The sequence below is a fragment of the Bipolaris zeicola genome, assembly GCF_000523435.1.
Source record: "Bipolaris zeicola 26-R-13 unplaced genomic scaffold scaffold_63, whole genome shotgun sequence".
Classification (NCBI taxonomy): domain Eukaryota; kingdom Fungi; phylum Ascomycota; class Dothideomycetes; order Pleosporales; family Pleosporaceae; genus Bipolaris; species Bipolaris zeicola.
The window spans coordinates 1-18,150 of NW_006912112.1; the positions used below are offsets into that span (position 1 = coordinate 1).

Here is an 18,150-nt window from a genome sequence, read left to right on the forward strand (position 1 = left end):
AGCCTCGCCTAGGGGTAGGACTTGGCGATCAGCTCTGATTGGCTGGGATCACCAGTGATCAGCCCCGGATTCTGCCACTTATCTGACAGTAGGACACTAGACTTTAGTGCAGGAGCATTGCAGGTAGCTAAAATTACTTCTATTAGTTATACGACATTAAAGAAGGCGCGTAGTAAGGGTAGTTAAGAAAGGTCTCGGCTAAGTTAACGGCACTATAGAACCTATAGAAAGACAGGTCATAACTCTCGTACGTGCTAAAAGGATATAGAAGAAGATTCTTTATTAGATATAAGTAAGTCGTACGACGCATCTATAGCTAGTATAGAGTAATTTAAGTTTTTATATATAAAGTTCGCGATGCTAAGAAAAAGTGTCCGGCTCGGTGGTGTGTCCGGCTCGGTGGTGCTTTACGTTATGTTGTATCTATTTTGAGGTGGCGTGACTCACAACGCAGGTTGCCTAAAAACATTCTCTCCAATACAGAGAACAAACATAGTTGCCTTCACACTTGTAGACGGAAAGAGATAACGCTATACTTTATTGCAAAAGTAGCTGTAGCCATTGGTCTCGTAACCTATACGGCTCTAAGAAGCCACCAGCTCCCCTCTCCCCAACGTTTCAACTCCCTCCGTCCACGCCATTCACCCCCTCCCCTCCAGGCAGATCCACCAAGCTCCCCAACCCCTCCGTCTCCTTCATCTTCTTCTGCCACGGCAACAACCCCCTCGCCGGCCGCACAGCCCGCACCTCCCCCCGCTCCCTCTTCCCAACCCATGCATCAATCTCCCTCTGCTCCACAAAATTCCCATGCAACCCCAACCTCAACTTAACCGGCAAATGCACCACAGCCAACGGTCCCTGTGCTAAATTCCTCGCATCGAAAATCATAATATCGTTTCTCAGCACATCCAGATGATTTAACAGCGCAATGATGTATCCATTTCCTTCTTCAAACTCCCCTTCCGAGGAAGAAGACGAAGGGCGACGAGGCACAAACACCGGTTCCTGAAACGTACACGTCGGACCCGCCCAAAACACATCCTTACGTCCAGTATCCCACTCATAATGCCCGAGCACATTAAACAACCCTCCCGCCGGCGGTCCACACTTGGCACCATCATACGGCCTAGCTGGATCAATGTTACACTGCCAAAAGTGATTATACGGCTTCGTCAGCACTCTATCGTCTATACGCGAGAACTCGCCGTTAATACCAAACATCTTATGCGGCTGGACGCGCGTGTGGGTTGGAGTGTTAGGGTCGAAGATCCAGCGGTAGGTGTCTGAGACGAGTTTGTTCCGTTGTTGGAGGGTGGAAGGGGTGGAAGGGGGAGGAGGGTCGGGTGGGAAGAAGAAGAAGACGTTGTCGGAGGCTATGGTTAGGTCGACTACGATTTTGCCGGAGGCGTCTTCGTAGGAGCCGGCTATGTGGCCGTGGAAGCCTAGGGGGGTTTTTAGCATGGGAATGGAGAGGGAGGGGGAAGGGGGTGTAAGTACCGCTGTCGGCGCGGAGCCAGATGATGTCTTCTGGTTTGGCGTTTCGGCGGGGGACGATACCGTACCATTGGTCTTCGTCGGGGTCCCAGGCGAAGTGGTTTCCGCCTTTTTTGAGGCGGTCTTCGTTGACTTTTATGGGGGTCAAGGGGAGGATGAGGTAGTTTTTTGTGATGGCGCAATCATGGATCATGCCGGAAAAGGGTGCTTTGTACCAGCACTCTTCTGTCTTTTTCCCGTCTTTGTCGATGGTGTACACGACGATGTCGCAGCTAGCGTCGTATCCGTTGCCTCCGGCTTGGTAGCCGTAGCAGACCATTTCTCCAGTGTCTGGATCGAACTTGGGGTGTGCGGTAAAAGTGGGAGATTGTACTTGGCCGTCAAAGTCGTAGCGACCGATTGTTTCGAGGGTGACTGGATCCATGGCGAATGGTGGGCCATCTTCCTTCATTGCGAGAAGAACACCCCGCCAGAAGATTACGTTGGTATTTGAGGCAGTTCGTATGATACCCTTTACCATTTCGTTGTCGGTGTAGGGGTTCCTGTACCGACCGAGCAATGCGCGCCGGGCTTTTGTTTCTGCTTTGTAACGATCCGTATGTACGTATCTCTGTCGAAAGTCGACATGACCATTTTCGAACCGAAAGGCAGATACGGAGCCATCACCGTTGAAGTGTATATCTTCTTCAAAAAGAGGTGGAAAGCGGTGATCCGGCTGTATGCGAAAGAAAGTGCCATTGATATCCTTGGGGATCTACAATTGCTAAGTCCGATACTCTGTACGTATATTACAGCTCTACTTACGGTTCCAGTAGTTTCTATCTCAAAAATATCTGCCTCTAGCCGTGATGGCTTGTTGAAGCCCTTGAAAAATGGAGTATCTGGAAATTTGACTTGATCACCATGTTTCTTGCCTTCCTGATAAGCCGCAGGTACTGGACTTGCGAGGGAGAAAATGTGCGCCATAATGAACTATTCACCTTGTTCCATTCAGATACTCGCCAGCACCCTCCCACCTGATATCCAAATCTGAAAAGACCATTTTGATTGCCGTTGATCCCAATGTAACCCGATTCCTTGCATGGCTTCGGGACACTGGAAGGAGCGGATGTGGGGTATCTTACTTGCGGGGTAGCTTACTGTGTACGGGTCTCGGCTGGAATGGTGAAGGTCGGAGTGATAAGGCCGGCCGGTTGATATCAGCAGCGGCATGACGTACGCGAGGAGTACATTTGCTTTGTAGGGGTACTAGCGTCTTCGTTCTCTTGATTGCGATGATTCAATACATCCATAGTCTCGAACACGTGATATTGATACCCAACTTTCAATAGTACCGAGCTCATCGGCTGAAAATGATCGGTTTTATGGGTCCCGATGTAGTAATGGTGCATTTGCCAAGCAAAATCCCACTTCCTGCTTAGGGATAGCGTGGCATTCGGTACTTGACTTCTAAGAGGCCTACTATGTAGGTGCAGGGCGAACAGAGTCGATGACTAACCTGAATCGAGACTGTATAACACATCCTTTATCCGGCGCAGAGGAAGTACCGAACTGCGTGCCCCACATATGTTGTCTTCAAATAATTACTACTTGACTTCTCGGTACTGTGCATGGTATCTTGTTTGCATGTTAGAGAATTATAGCATTCAGATTTACGCAGATATGTAGAAAGAGGCTCAAGATAATATGTCCATAGTTTTTACTAGTTCAGTGTGCATAGGTATAAATTAGGACATTGTCATAGAAATGCGATAATAGTAGAAATGCTTGATTTATTGCGTAGTCGAGAAGACGCTATCACTGTCGGGATTGGTCCCACCAAATATTTCCTATTTCAATTTACGGCGCCCCATTGACTTCCGACCGAGGTTTGCTAAGTACCAACGGCGGAGTACTTGTCGACGGGTCTTTCCCATAATGCGGCGCTCTCAAATCGTCATCTGCAACCTTGTCGCCCGTGACTGGATGAGTGTAGTGAAACGGCACAACGCGGGTATCCGGCCAGAGCATTGGATTTTCGCACAAAACATCTGGTCCGAAGGGATCTTCCGGGAAGGTCGTTTTCGGGAATGGTACGTGATTCGGCTTGGTGAAGGACCAACCTTTGTCAAAGGGCGCATGCCAAAAGGCGAAATACTTGAGTCTGAAAATCTTCCACACGCCGTCCTCTTTGATGTACTCGTTCTCATACACACCGCCTTCCCACCATTGGACCAGGCCGCGAGGATGCGTGTCCTTGATGCTTTCGTGTGTGCCGGCGGACATCATGCTGCGGAAGCGACCCTTTGCGCGAGTGCCTTCTGCATTGACGTCGACTATGCCCTGCATCTGAGGGTGATCGAGTAAGAAGCCGTGAATGGGTCCGTTTCGTCCAGCTACAAATATTTTGGCGAAGCGGCCAACGTAAAGGCGCCTGACACCCGCTTTGCCATCATAGCGGCCTCCAAGGAATTCAACACAGGTGTCCGGGTGGTCGGAGAAGAGATCGGCAACCTATTGTCGTGAACAACCAAGTATTGCACATATTACATGGCTACCTACCTCTTTATAGAGACATTTGTCGAGATAGTAGCCGTATGTGTACTGCAGTTTGCGAATGTCCTCTTGGTCTGAGGTGGGGTCAGCGTCTTGAAGCGCGAGTGATGGTTGACTAAGCCGCACCACTCAGCCGCGTCACCTGCGATTGCAGCTTCTCCACCATAGCCTTCAGTTGCTCGATTTCGCTAGCCATTATCGTGGTAGTCTTTTGCAGAAACCAGGGTGTGGATGTGATTCAATGTCACGGCCATCCTTTACTTTTTAACATGAATGGTACACGATTAGTATCTAACACAGCTGTCCGATCTGTCACCACCACGACTATGAGGAAGATCCCGTGCTATCTCCACGAATAGGGTCAGTCAAAGAGTCGGCGTTATGACTGCGAAATGCACAAAAATAGCGGTTATACACTGCCGATTGGACTATTCCCCAAAGAGTTTGTGGAGCACAACGGCAAAGCAAGATTGAGGTGGGGTCATGCACCACAAGGAATCCCAGCTTCAGCTTGCTAGCGTTTTTCGACCCAGAAACCACCACCGTCGCTGATATTTATTGGGGCGTGCTGCAGCAATATCAGAGATTAGCCTATCAATATCCAGTCGATCTCCTGTGGGATCAAACCAACGAAGACTTGCTAAATATTGTTTGTCTTTGTGAGGTGCAGCGACCGAAGTACAGCCGTAATAACAGAAGAGCTGCGTCATTACGTTTGACATTCCAACATGGGCCTTCCGGAGAAGATTGAGACGCGTCTGTTCATCAATGGAGAAGTCAGTCACGGGGAATTGGTAGAACTGAATACTTGAGCTGACCCTTTCACAGTTTGTTGAGTCGTCAAATGGCAAAACATTTGACATTGTCAATCCAGCAACGTTGAAGCTTGTAGCCAAGGGTTAGTTCTATCGACCCCCTGAAAGTAGCATGTTGGCTGAAGAAGACTACAGTACACGAGGCATCTGAGCAGGACACGGACAATGCTGTAGCCGCAGCAAAAGCTGCTTTCCCTGCATGGTCTGCACTCTCTCCCGACCAAAGGGGCCAGTATTTCAAGAAGCTGGCAGCACTGATCCGAGAGAACAACGATGAGCTAGCGGCGTTGGAAGCAAGTTCGATGGGTCGCCCGGTGGGAGAGTTTTTTGATGGATATGCGGCAGCGGCAAAGTGGGATCGCTATGCGGAGAGCGGATACAATGTGCAAGGTGAGAATGTCAGTGCATGACGAAGTTGAGATGCTGACGAGAAGCAGGAACTACCAGTGTTCAGACTCCGGGGTTCGTCAACATGACACTACGTCAGCCCTATGGAGTGGTTGCTGCTATCATTCCATGGAACGTGCCCTTGTTCTTCTTAGTGAGCAAGCTAGCTCCAGCTTTGATTGTCGGAAACACAGTCGTTTTGAAGAGCTCCGAGAAGGCGCCCCTGACTGTAAGTGACGGATTGAATATTCATGTCAAAAGCTAATGGTGGCAGTCTGCTAAAATCGCCGTGCTGGCAAAGCAGGCTGGATTCCCGCCAGGCGTCATCAACATCATCACTGGATTCGGAAATGTCAGTGGCTCCGTATTGAGCCACCACATGGACGTCCGAGCTCTGTCATTTACTGGGTCGAGCCGGACTGGCAGGATCATCCAAGAAGCGGCGGCAAAGTCTAATCTGAAGCAAGTCTACCTGGAGCTCGGGGGCAAGTCGCCGGCGGTCATCTTTGAAGATGCAGACATGGAAAAGGCGGTCAAGGAGACGGCGCACAGCATTCGGTGGAACAGTGGGCAGGTGTGCATGGCCAACTCGCGCATCTACGTGCAGAAATCGGTGGCAGACAAGTACATTGAGCTTTTCAAGCGCAACTTTGAGACGGAGACTAAAATGGGAGATCCGCTAGCAGCGCCGCAGGAGGGCGTCAACCACGGCCCGCAGGCAGATGGCGCGCAACACAAGACAGTGCTGAAATACCTTGAAAGCGGAAAGCAGTCTGGCGGAGAGCTGATTACGGGAGGAGGAGCGCCGTCTGACCGCGAAGGCTACTACATCCAGCCGACCATTTTCAAGAACACGCCTGAAGACGCGCAGATCATGAAGGAGGAGATTTTTGGGCCGGTGGTCAGCATCAACGTCTTCAGCACGGAGGAGGAGGCTCTGGCCAAGGCCAACGCGACAGAGTTTGTTCCCTCCACCTGCCTTCTTGGCAACGCTAGGTGAAACTGAGGGTGGCTAACGACGATGCAGGTTCGGGCTATACGCGTCGGTATACACCAAGGACATTGACCGGGCACTGCGCTTCGCAAAGGGGATGGAGGCTGGGACGGTGGGGGTCAATTGCACGTCGCCAGGTGAGTTTTTGATGATGATGATGATGATGATGATAAGAAAAAGGCCTGCAGGGATATAGAGTCGTTGCTAACGCGTGAGACAGTGACGGGCACGGACATGCCGTTTGGTGGATACAAGTCGTCGGGGTCGGGGCGGGAGGGAGAGCCTCTGTACTCGCTCAACAACTTCCTGGAGACGAAGAGCGTGCTGATCAAGATGGGGTAGTGTGTGGTGTGGGTGGGTGGGTGAGTGAATGCAGCATGTATGTATGTATGTATAAGTAGTGGAAGGGGGTGGCGGCGATGCAAGCAGCCAATCGGCAGGTGTTGCAGGGTGGCTTTGCGGGCGAGAACGAACCAGGCGCCGAGCACGCAAACCCATGCACGCGTGAATTGAAACCCTTCTCTTCTGCACCCGTCTCCTCCACTGAAGAGGGCAACATGCTCCGCTGCCTTTCCCCGGACTGCTGCAGGTGTGCCGAATGAGTCCATTGCGTTGCTACTAGAGCCATTAATAGTGTCGTCTGGTCCCGCCGGGCTGCCCCCCCGCTGTCTTCGGAACGATATGGCCGAGTTGGCCGCCCCGCAACCTCCAGCGCCTGCGCCTGCGCCCGTCTCAAGCAGAGCACCCAACGGCCATCGCGTGCACAGCAGCTGTGACCGCTGTCGCAGCAGAAAGACAAAGGTACGCACACGCCATACATACAAAAAAAACAAAAAGTCCCGCTCCATCCGCCGCCAAGCAGCTAACCGCCGCCCGTGATCCGCAGTGCATCGATCCCAGTACGACTTCCTACTGCTCTCTGACTTATACTACTTACTCACCCGCCCCTCCACTCATTCACCCTTTGCTGACACCTCCCCAATAGTCCCCGGCCCATGTCGCTACTGCGCCCGCACAGGCGCCGTTTGTACCATTGCCACGCCCAGGCGCAAGAGGCCCTACTACCATGTCACTGAAGAAGAGTACCAGTGCGCCATGCGCATTCTCGAGCACTTCTTCCCTGGCCGTGAACTCAATCTCCAATCTCTCCGCACCATTTCCAAGGCTATCAAGGACGGCTCCTTCCACGCCGACCCTGTCCAGCAAACTGACGGCCTCTTTGCCAGCAACCAGGCCTCGCCCGAAGATGGCGACAGTGTTGACAATGGCGAGGAGCAGGACGTCAACGAGCTGCATGAATCTCTCGGCTGCATGATGAAGGACTCGCGCGGCAAGTTTCGTTACGTAGGAGCCCATAGCGAGATTCCCTTCAATGCCGTCGTCGCAACCTTGGGTATGCAGCGGAAGGACCCATCTATCATTCCCACTCCAAAAGTGGGGGCGTATCCACCCACCCTTCCTGTAGCATCGCCCTCTACTGACTCGGGTGCTGAAGAGAGCTACTATCTCCCCAGTCGCCATCTATGTGACATTTACATTTCTCGCTTCCTCGAAGATGTCCATTGCACATACTGGCTCTACCCCGTCGAAGCCCTGCTGCGCCGGGTTGACAGCACCTACTCCGAGTCGGCTGAGTCTTCGTCCAGCTCATGGATGTGCTCCCTGTACACGATCTTCGCCATTGGAGCAGCAAACTATGTCGGCAACAATGGCAACTCCCCGCCGCCAGACTGGCCCGCCGCCATGGACGTCAAAACATCAGAGGATTACCTTGCCCTCGCCAAACAGCTCATTCCAGTTGTGTATGATGAAGCCGACTTGGACAGCATCCGCGCAATGGCCATCATGGTAAATTCGTCCTAACAACCATCCGCCCTGTCACACGTGGCTGATCACTATCTAGTCCATCGCAATGGAGAATCTTTGCTCGAGAGTCAGTGCCTACCTGTACATGGGCGCTAGTGTGCAAATGGCCTTCTCCCTAGGTTTGCACCGCGACCAGGTCGACGAGTCAGCCACCGCGCTTGATCGGGAACAGCACCGTCGGATTTGGTGGACTTTGTTTCAGCTCGACCAAGAAATCTCGTCAAGAGGTGGCTGTCCGACCATTGTAGATGAGCGCTTCACCAAGGTTACGACGCCTATGCCATCTGAGCGGGTACGGCCATTGCTGTGATTTTTGAATGTCCATATGCTGACTTTTCGCAGGCTGTGTATCCAGGACTGTACACACCTCTTTCGTGGATGGCCACATCGGTTTCTCTCTGTCGCTTGAGGCGCGAAGTCATACAGGCCGTTTACATGGAGCGTTCATCAAACTCGATATCCTTTTCGACAATCTCAAACTCGCTCCTGCTGCTACAGAAATGGCATCGCCAAGTGCCAGCACATCTGAAAACCGACGTGCCCGCACCTCCGACGTACAGGCGTGCAATTGCAGTCCTGCATCTACAGTATTGGAGTACCACTATCCTCTTGACACGGCCTTTCTTGCTCTATCTGGTCATCAAATATGGCTCACTGGTGTCAAGCAAAAAGATCTGGTTTGAGCGCATGGGAAAAACGTGCATCGACGCAGCACAGAAGAGTATAGCTATTTTGAAGCAAATGGCCACGGACGGCGTGCTTTCTAGCTTGACGGCTTTTGATAGTACCTGCATCTTGCGCTTAGTCATCGTATTCATTCTGGCCTATGTCCACACCAGATTACCGCAGTACAGCGAGTACATTTGGCAGTTGGTGGAGCTAGCCAACGGCATGGAGCAGATTGGTTTTACAAAGATGGTATCTGAAGAAACACCCATACGCCTAGCGGATCTGGGAATATCAAAACATGTTCCAACCAACAATGACAATCATCATACGCCAGTCGCTTTGGACGATGCAACAATGGCCCAATTGTGGGGCTGGGACTCGTGAGTCTTGCCATTGAAAATTCCTGCCCATGACTAACACTCGCATAGGAGTTTCATGACTCCACTGCAGATGCAGCAAAGCTTGGATCTCAACTTTGACGACTCAGGGGCCTTTGACATCAACACCGAGATTCTTGCATTCACCAACCTCAATGAAAACATCGTCATTGACCCATCCCGTGCCTATCCGCAATATAGGATGCAATGACGCTTATCCGAAGCAATTCCGCATCCCGTTACAACCATAAGCTGTACGCCTACCAACTGAGATGTGGGGCTAATTTCTCCATGATCACGTCAGTACCACTTAGCTAGTGCGTATTCTAGTGGACGGAGGTGAACAGGGGCGGACGCTTACACTGCTATACACCTTGTTCGCAGGAAATCCCGAGGTTTACGTTCTAGAGTAGCATGGCCTGCTAGGATGCCACAGTGCGACGCCTTGATGTTGTGGACTACCCAAGTAGTTGAAGCATACATGTGTATAGAAGATTTCAGAATAAGAATGGCTGTATCCTAGGTATCATGGGTTTACGTGTACATGGAATAAACATGAATATATATATTTTCAACAAGACTTTGCAACTCATCTGAATTGTGCCTTTGCATACTCTGGCGTGTGCCCAAAGAAACAAACACCGTCCTTCCCCCCCAAAAAACGGTTCATGTACGGTATTATTGTAGCTGAGAGAACTTTGAGCAAATGGAATTTATGAGATAGATGGATGGATCAATCAATCAGACCACATACTTCCAAATCCAAGACTATATCGGACTAATCACCAATACTACGACAGCTATCCCATCATTACTACAACACTCCAGTCTAATGCTTTGTAGACTAGATTACAAACATACCATATCTATCTACCACATCCCCCGGCACTCTACTTCTCCATTGTCGATTTTTTTTTCTCTTTCATCATCTTCTTTGTCGTCGCCAAGCTTCTTTTTTTAAAAAAAACCAGTTGGGGGGGGGCACTCTCTATTTTGCGTTGCTTGTTGAGTGTAATACATGGATATTATCGATGCACGTTTCTCTGGTAGTAGTATTTTGGAAACCGCCCCCCCCCACCTCTCTCACCCGTCAACACCATATCTTATCATTTGATAGGAATAATATTGTAAGTTGTTCCAAGAAGGAGGAAAGCCGTCCAGAGAGAAATCGAGGTTTCGTGGAACATGTTTTATAGAAAAACTGAGTCTTTCTTTTATTACTGGCGTAGGTTTCCCATCTTTGGGGTTCACATGGATTGTTAGTTTTTTACGCTACTAGAGACAGAAAAAAAACACTGTCCTTTGTTGGGGGGGGGGTTCTTAAAATCGCGTTGTGAGTGACCTTTTTTTTGTCACACCGTCATTGATGATGATTTGGCGGAATATAGCATGTGCGTGCCTTATTCTTGAACACCATATTTTTAGACTGTTGACTATTAGTAAGAGGGGGAATTGGAAAAGCAAATCTCTGCTATGCTGGTACTACAGTGCGTGTTACCTTTTTGGAGACCGAGATGTGGGAGGATTGGAAATCTGGATTCGGTAGCAATATAAGTTGCAGGTGGAGTTACTATGATGGCTGTAGGTATTTCGTGAACGATGGAGAATTCGTCATAAGTCCGGCATTTTGTTTTTCGACCCACTTTGGACAGCGAGGAAGTAGCATGGCGGTAGCGTTGGCCAAAGCAGTTTTTGCAGTTGTAGTTGTTTTCTCTTTTCAAACTTGGAAACAAAGAAAAAACAAATCCTATATTTTTCGAAGAGATTTAAGTTTAGAAACCCATTGGTTTTCGATATCATCAAAACCAAAACAAGTATTCAAGTTGAAAGCTTTACCAAAGAAGTTTCCTCACAACTTTTTTATTCTATAAAAAAAATGCTAGTGACAATCATGAAATATTTAATACAAAGAGCCAATTGTCAGTGTCCACGAAGAAGTGCATCACGCATCACAAACTAGCACTAGTTCCAATGAAACAAATTATAGCTAGAATGATTTGATTTCGCCTATTTACACACATTTTGATGAAGAAGAATGTACAATTTAGGAAAAAAAAAGGAGACAATCGTACACTGCAAGTTTCCGGCCCAGCTGACGCCGCATACTGAAAAGGTATCGTGCAGGTAACAAAAAGAACAAATACTCAAACATTCCATGAAAAATGCAAAAAAAGTCATTCGCGAAAACCTTTAAGTCTTCCTCTTTTATCGTAACCATTTTTATCGTAACCTTATCCATCGTACAAAGGTCATTATAATTATGTCCGCGTCTAAGCGGCGACGGTAGTCAGCTTCTCCTTGTGGCTGTGACCGGCTTTCAACATAGCCTCGTAGGGCGGACGTTGAACGATGCCACCAGTGACGGGCAGCGAAGAACCGTATCCGTTCAGGAAGGAATCAACGTCGCGAGCGCATTGGCGACCCTCATTGATACCCCAAACGATGAGTGATTGACCACGACGGCAGTCACCAGCAGCGAAGACGCCAGGAAGGTTGGTGTTGTAGTGGCCTGGGGGAGTCTTGATGTTCTTGCGGCCATCAAGCTCAACCATGTCGCTCATGACGCGTTGCTCAGGGCCCAGGAAACCCATAGAGAGCAAAACGAGGTCTGCAGGGAAGAACTGCTCACTGCCATCAACTTGCTTCATGTCCCAACCACCCGAAGAAGACTTGGTCCACGCAACACGGATAGTGTTGATGCCCTTGACCTTGCCGTTGCCGTCATCAACGAATTCCTTGGACATGACACAGTATTCACGAGGATCCTTGCCCATGTGAGTCTTGACTTCGTTGTGACCATAATCGGTACGGAAGATACGGGGCCACTGAGGCCATGGGTTGTCGCGGGCACGCTCTGGTGGAGGCTGAGGTAGCAGCTCGAAGTTTACGACAGATTTGGCGCCGTGGCGGACAGAGGTACCAATGCAGTCGTTACCTGTGTCACCACCACCAATGACAACAACATGCTTGTCCTTGGCCGAGATGTACGCATTGTCAGCAAGCTCAGAGTCGAGGAGAGACTTGGTGTTCTTGTGCAAGAACTGCATAGCGTAGTGAATGCCTTCCAAGTTGCGGTTGGGGATGGGCAGGTCGCGAGCTACAGTGGCACCTGTGGCAAATACGACTGCGTCAAAGTCTTTGCGCAGGCTCTCAAGGTTGGGGTGGCCTTCCTCTCCAACGGTAACACCGGTCTTGAAGTTGACACCCTCAGCAGCCATGAAGTCAACACGACGCTGCACAACCTTCTTATCGAGCTTCATGTTGGGAATACCGTACATGAGGAGACCGCCAATACGGTCAGCACGCTCAAAGACTGTGACAGTGTGGCCAGCCTTGTTGAGCTGATCGGCACAGGCGAGACCAGCAGGACCAGAACCAATAATGGCAACAGTCTTGCCAGAGCGGACCTGAGGTGGAGTGGGTACCATCCAGCCCTTCTCGAAGCCACGGTCAATGATAGCGCACTCGATTGACTTGATTCCTACAGGATCCTCGTTGATGCCAAGAACGCAAGCTCCCTCGCATGGAGCAGGGCAAACACGACCAGTAAACTCAGGGAAGTTGTTGGTCATGAGCAGACGGTTGAGAGCGTCACGCCATTGCGATCTAAAGACTAATTCATTCCATTTGGGAATGATATTGGAGATCGGGCAGCCGGTGTCAGATTGGCAGAAAGGTACACCACAATCCATGCAACGGGCGGTCTGGTACTTGAGTTCGTCCTCGTTGAGACGCTGGCTCAGCTCGGCCCAATCACGAGTTCGAGTCTTGGGATTGCGGTACTTCTCGGAGCGACGCTGGTATTTCATGAAACCGCGTGTCTTGTCTAGGACCAGAGCCTTCTTCTTTTCGGCCTTTGCGTCAGTCACACTCTCTTCAATGTCAAGCAAACCGCTGCTCTTCTTCTTGGCTTCAGCCTCAGCCTCCTTGGTGCGAGACTCTTCATGAGCGTTGCGGACGGCGTTGCCGGCAAGTAGAGGAAGAGGATACTTGTTCCTCTTCTCCTCAGCAAGCCTGGCCTTCTCCTCCAAGAGAACACGCTTGTAGTCAATAGGCATGACCTTGACAAAGCGCGATAGAGCGCGGGTGAAGTCGAGGAGAATACGTGCGGCAAGCTCAGATCCGGTGTAGTGGTGGTGGTCTTCAATAAGGCCTCGCACAAACGCAATCTCCTCTGGCTCCTCAATTGGAGACAGCTCGACCATCTCTTGGTTGACCTTCTGCTCAAAGTCCTTGTGGATATCCAGAACATAAGCAATACCACCAGACATACCAGCAGCAAAGTTACGGCCTGTAGATCCGAGGACAAGAACACGACCACCAGTCATGTACTCGCAGCCGTGGTCACCAACGCCTTCAACGACGGCCGTGGCACCCGAGTTTCGAACGCAGAAGCGCTCGGCGGCGATACCACGGAAGAAGCAAGTACCTTGAGTGGCACCGTACAAGCAGACGTTACCGATCAGGACATTCTCCTCGGCACGGTAGACGGCGTTGCGAGGAGGGTAGATGATCAAACGACCTCCGGACAGACCCTTGCCGACATAGTCGTTAGCGTCACCCTCAAGTTCAAGAGTGACACCAGGTGCGAGATAGGCACCAAAAGACTGTCCAGCAGATCCACGGATATTGACGTGAATGGTATCTGAGGGCAGACCGGCCTCACCATAGCGTTTGCTGATGTGGTAGGAAAGGGTAGCACCGAGAGCACGGTCAGTGTTGACGACATCGCACTCAATACGGGCAGGGAGACCCTTCTCCAGAGCAAGCTCGGACTCAGCAATGAGCTTGTTGTCTAGGCGGACGTGTAGTCGGTGGTCCTGCTTGCGAACGTTGAATGTAGCAACACCAGGGCGGAGAGTGTGCGCAGGGGTCAGGATGAGCGAAAGATCAATGTTCTCTGTCTTAGCAGTGCGGAGATCGTCGCGGATACGGAGGAACTCGCAGCGACCAACCATGTCGTTAATAGTGCGGAAGCCAAGCTTAGCCATAATTGCACGGAGCTCATTCGCAACGTAGTAGAAGAAGTTGATGACGTGCTCGGGTGTACCAGCGAACTTCTTCCTGAGCTCAGGGTCCTGAGTAGCAATACCTACAGGACAAGTATTCAAATGGCATTTACGCATGAATATGCAGCCCATGGCGATCAGGGGAGTTGTAGCAAAGCCCCATTCTTCGGCTCCAAGCAAACATGCGATAGCGACATCGCGACCAGTCTTGATTTGACCGTCAGTCTGGACAATGACACGACCACGGAGATCGTTGAGAACAAGTGTCTGATGAGTCTCTGCAAGACCCAGCTCCCACGGAAGACCAGCGTACTTGATACCAGTCCATCGAGAGGCACCGGTACCACCATCGTGACCGGAGATGAGGATGTGGTCAGCCTTGGCCTTGGCGACACCGGAAGCGACAATACCAACACCGGTCTCGGAGACAAGCTTGACTGAGACACGAGCGCGAGGGTTGGAACACTTCAGGTCGTAGATCAACTGCTTAAGATCCTCGATGGAGTAAATGTCGTGGTGGGGAGGAGGACTAATAAGACCGACACCAGGGGTAGAGTGACGGGTCTTTGCAATAGAACCAGAGACCTTGTGGCCAGGAAGCTCACCACCTTCACCAGGCTTAGCACCTTGTGCCATCTTGATTTGGAGCTCATCAGCATCTGCGAGGTAGTTGGAGGTGACACCGAAACGTCCGGAAGCAATCTGCTTGATGGCGGAGCGCATAGTATCGCCATTCTCCATGCGCAAGCTGCGCTCAGGGTCTTCACCACCCTCTCCAGTGTTCGACTTTCCGCCAAGACGGTTCATGGCGACGGCGAGAGTGGAATGTGACTCCATAGAGATAGATCCATAGGACATGGCACCAGTGACGAAGCGGCGCACAATGTCTGTCCATGGCTCGACTTGGTCGATGGGGATAGGGGCGCGGTCATCGAAGTTGAAATCAAGAAGACCACGAAGGGTACAGTCCTTGATACGTTCATACTCAGCGATAGAGTAAGCCTCGTACGACTTGTCGTTCTTGGTGCGAACAGCGTCTTGGAGGTTGGCCATGGCAGTAGGGTCGTTGACGTGAGGCTCGCCTCCATCACGCCAGTGGTACTCGCCAGTCTCAGAAAGACCAGGTACCTCTACAATAGGTCGTGATGGGTAGCCCTTCTCGTGGAGAGCAAATGCATCGGCTGCGATAAGTTCAAAGGTCATACCCTTGATACGGGACGCAGTGCCGGTGAAGCAGCGGTCGACAACAGAGTCATCAAGACCGAGAGCCTCGAAAATCTGGGCGCCCTTGTAAGATTGGAGCGTCGAGATACCCATTTTGCTCATGACCTTCAAGATACCACCATCGCAAGAATGCTTGTAGTTTTGGATGAGCTGTTCAGGTGTCAAGTTCTTGCGAATGATGCCCTCGCGATGCATCTTGAGAATACACTCAATGGCAAGGTAGGGGCAGACAGCATCAGCACCATATCCGACAAGGACACACATGTGGTGAACCTCACGAGCTTCGCCAGTCTCAACAACGAGAGCTGCACTGGATCGCCACTTGTTGCGGACAAGGTGGTGGTGAACCATACCAGTGGCCAAGCAAGCAGATACAGCGACGCGGTCGACGGATGTTGCACGATCGGTCAAGACAAGGATGTTGTCGCCGGCCTGGATGCCCTCTGTGGCTGCTTCACAGATGCGGTCGAGAGCATTCATGTATCCCTCGATACCTTCACTCTTGGGGAAGGTGATGTCGATACTCTTGACAGTCCACTCACGGTAGAGGGTGTGGGCGTTGGTCATCGCCTTGAACTCCTCAAGAGTAAGAATTGGGGACGGCAAAAGCAGACGACCGCACTGCGACTCATCCATCTCTAGCAGGTTACCCTGGGGACCAACGTAGGCCTCGAGAGACATGACAATGGCCTCACGGATAGGGTCAATAGGAGGGTTGGTAACCTGAGCGAAGAGCTGACGGAAGTACTCGTACAACAGGCGAGGCTGTGTTGCCAAGCAAGCAAGAGGAGCATCGTTACCCATGGATCCAAGAGCCTCCTTGGAGTCTGCAGCCATGGGTCCGAGGAGCAAGCTGACTTGCTCGAGAGAATAACCGAAAGCTCGCAGACGAGGGTCTTCATGAAGCTTAGTCTCAGTGAGCGAATGAGAAAGGTCGATACCCTTCTCGCCGACAGACTGAACAATCTTGGGAAGAGTCAAAAGGTTCTTTTCAATCCATCTGCGGAAATCGTTACGCTCCGCGACAGACTTCTTCAGCTCAGCGTCATCGACGATTCGACCAGCGACAGTATCGACAAGCAACATTCTACCGGGTTGCAGACGGCCCTTTTGAACGACTCGCTCAGGCTCGATTGAAATGGTACCGACCTCGGATGCGCAAACAATGCGGTCGTCATCAGTGATGTAGTAACGGCAAGGACGCAGACCATTTCGGTCGAGGTTGGCACCGCAGTACCGTCCGTCAGAGAAAGTGAAGAGTGCAGGGCCATCCCAAGGCTCCATCATACAAGCAGCCCACTCGTAAAAGGCTGCCTTGGCGGGATCCATGGTGTTGTTGCCCTGCCATGCTTCTGGGACCATGAGCATGACTGCTTCTGGAAGAGACAGAACGCCGTTGATGGTCAACAGCTCAAGAACGTTGTCAAAAGCCGCAGAGTCGGAGCCACCGTCCTCAACGATTGGGTAGAGAAGATCGAGTTCCTCGCCGAAGAGACTAGACTTCATAACACCCTCACGTGCTCGCATCCAGTTCTTGTTTCCTCGTAGCGTGTTGATTTCACCATTGTGAGCCGCCCATCGCAGAGGCTGCGCACGGTCCCAACTGGGGAATGTGTTGGTCGAGAAACGCGAGTGCACCAAGGCAAAGTGACCCTCGTAATCGACGTTGAGCAGATCGTGGTAGTATTCATAGACCTGAACTGGAGAAAGCTGACCCTTGTAGACAATGTTCTTGTTGCTCAGTGAGCAAATGTAGAACCAATTGTGTAGGCCAATGACGTGTGTAGCCCGCTTTCGCATGACATAGAGCTGTCGCTCAAAGTATGCGTTATCGTACTTTTGCTGGAAATCAGCCTTTGGCTCCCGGCCATCACCATAGGCAGTTTTCAGAACAACGAATGGCTGGAGGATAATGGGCTCTCGTGACAAGGCCGCGGGTCCAAGAAGTGTTGAATCGCGCGGCACTGTTCGCCATCCAAGCACTCTCAGGTCAAGCTGGTCTGCAACGTCCTCAAACATGGTCTTGGTCTCATCCAAGATGCTAGGGTCCGGCTTGAAGAACAGGTTACCAGTGGCGTACTGGCCAAGCTTGGGCAACTTGTAGCCTTGTTCACGCTCGAACTCTTTGAGGAAGAATCGGTGGGGGATGGAGGTCATTACACCTGCACCGTCACCGTCTCGTGCGTCGGAGCCAACGGCTCCTCGATGGGTCATGTTGCATAGCAATGACCGTGCTGTTTGTTTGTCAGTATGTATGTTTGTGCAATTTTAGGTATATATAATTTTCTTACCGTCAGAGACGATCTTGTGGCTAGCCTTGCCCTTGATATGGCTGCAGAATTGTCAGTTCATCTTCACGCACTCTCAGCAAACTGATTGTGATTGTCACTTACGCAGCAAAACCGACACCACAGGCATCCTTCTCTAGCTCTGGGTCGTAGAGACCCTGCTTCAAGGGCAGCGCACCCGCCCAGGACTTGTTCTCTGGGCCATCCTGATAAGCAAACACTGAAGTCTGCTCTTCTTCAATCTGGGTATCCTGGGGCAACTTTGTATCTTCGGCGAACGAGACCCGACCCATTATATCGGCAAAAGGCCGAATTCGTGGGTTTCGTTGGTGTTGGTGGTGGTGGGAAGGGTGCAATATCGTTATCGGCGTGTGGCGGGGTCGCTCGATGCGTCGATGTGCAAGTGGTGGTCTAGTCTACGGATGAAGTCTGGAGGGAGGAGTTAATTTTTGGTTCATAAGTAGAAAAAGAAGAAGCAAGCTGTGGGCGCGA

General features: G+C 51.0%; 6 protein-coding genes across 6 annotated transcripts; 2 read left to right on the forward strand and 4 right to left on the reverse strand.

Annotated features, from left to right (window-relative positions):
• Window positions 1-618: 618 nt before the first annotated feature.
• On the reverse strand, window positions 619-2,460 carry COCCADRAFT_94670 (uncharacterized protein; the record flags this gene model as incomplete). Its single annotated transcript, XM_007713547.1, has 3 exons — window positions 619-1,442; window positions 1,498-2,248; window positions 2,299-2,460. 3 exons carry the CDS (start codon window positions 2,458-2,460, stop codon window positions 619-621), a joined length of 1,737 nt encoding a protein of 578 aa, XP_007711737.1.
• Window positions 2,461-3,333: 873 nt separating this feature from the next.
• On the reverse strand, window positions 3,334-4,225 carry COCCADRAFT_94696 (uncharacterized protein; the record flags this gene model as incomplete). Its single annotated transcript, XM_007713548.1, has 3 exons — window positions 3,334-3,987; window positions 4,036-4,097; window positions 4,156-4,225. The coding sequence occupies 3 exons, from the start codon at window positions 4,223-4,225 to the stop codon at window positions 3,334-3,336; spliced, it is 786 nt and encodes a 261-aa protein (XP_007711738.1).
• Window positions 4,226-4,353: 128 nt separating this feature from the next.
• On the reverse strand, window positions 4,354-4,533 carry COCCADRAFT_94681 (uncharacterized protein; the record flags this gene model as incomplete). The annotated part of the gene is made up of 1 exon (XM_007713549.1): window positions 4,354-4,533. A coding segment is annotated over one exon (180 nt), but the record flags the coding sequence as incomplete, so codon positions are not given.
• A 224-nt stretch (window positions 4,534-4,757) lies between these two features.
• Window positions 4,758-9,348, forward strand: COCCADRAFT_36289 (uncharacterized protein; the record flags this gene model as incomplete). Its single annotated transcript, XM_007713550.1, has 12 exons — window positions 4,758-4,805; window positions 4,858-4,927; window positions 4,980-5,234; window positions 5,279-5,460; window positions 5,506-6,191; window positions 6,259-6,362; window positions 6,446-6,546; window positions 7,211-7,315; window positions 7,399-8,073; window positions 8,129-8,383; window positions 8,434-9,140; window positions 9,189-9,348. 12 exons carry the CDS (start codon window positions 4,758-4,760, stop codon window positions 9,346-9,348), a joined length of 3,348 nt encoding a protein of 1,115 aa, XP_007711740.1.
• Window positions 9,349-11,407: 2,059 nt separating this feature from the next.
• COCCADRAFT_4567 (uncharacterized protein) lies at window positions 11,408-17,951 on the reverse strand (the record flags this gene model as incomplete). Its single annotated transcript, XM_007713528.1, has 3 exons — window positions 11,408-17,604; window positions 17,662-17,702; window positions 17,764-17,951. The coding sequence occupies 3 exons, from the start codon at window positions 17,949-17,951 to the stop codon at window positions 11,408-11,410; spliced, it is 6,426 nt and encodes a 2,141-aa protein (XP_007711718.1).
• On the forward strand, window positions 17,946-18,104 carry COCCADRAFT_94701 (uncharacterized protein; the record flags this gene model as incomplete). Its single annotated transcript, XM_007713551.1, has 1 exon — window positions 17,946-18,104. A coding segment is annotated over one exon (159 nt), but the record flags the coding sequence as incomplete, so codon positions are not given.
• Window positions 18,105-18,150: the final 46 nt, after the last annotated feature.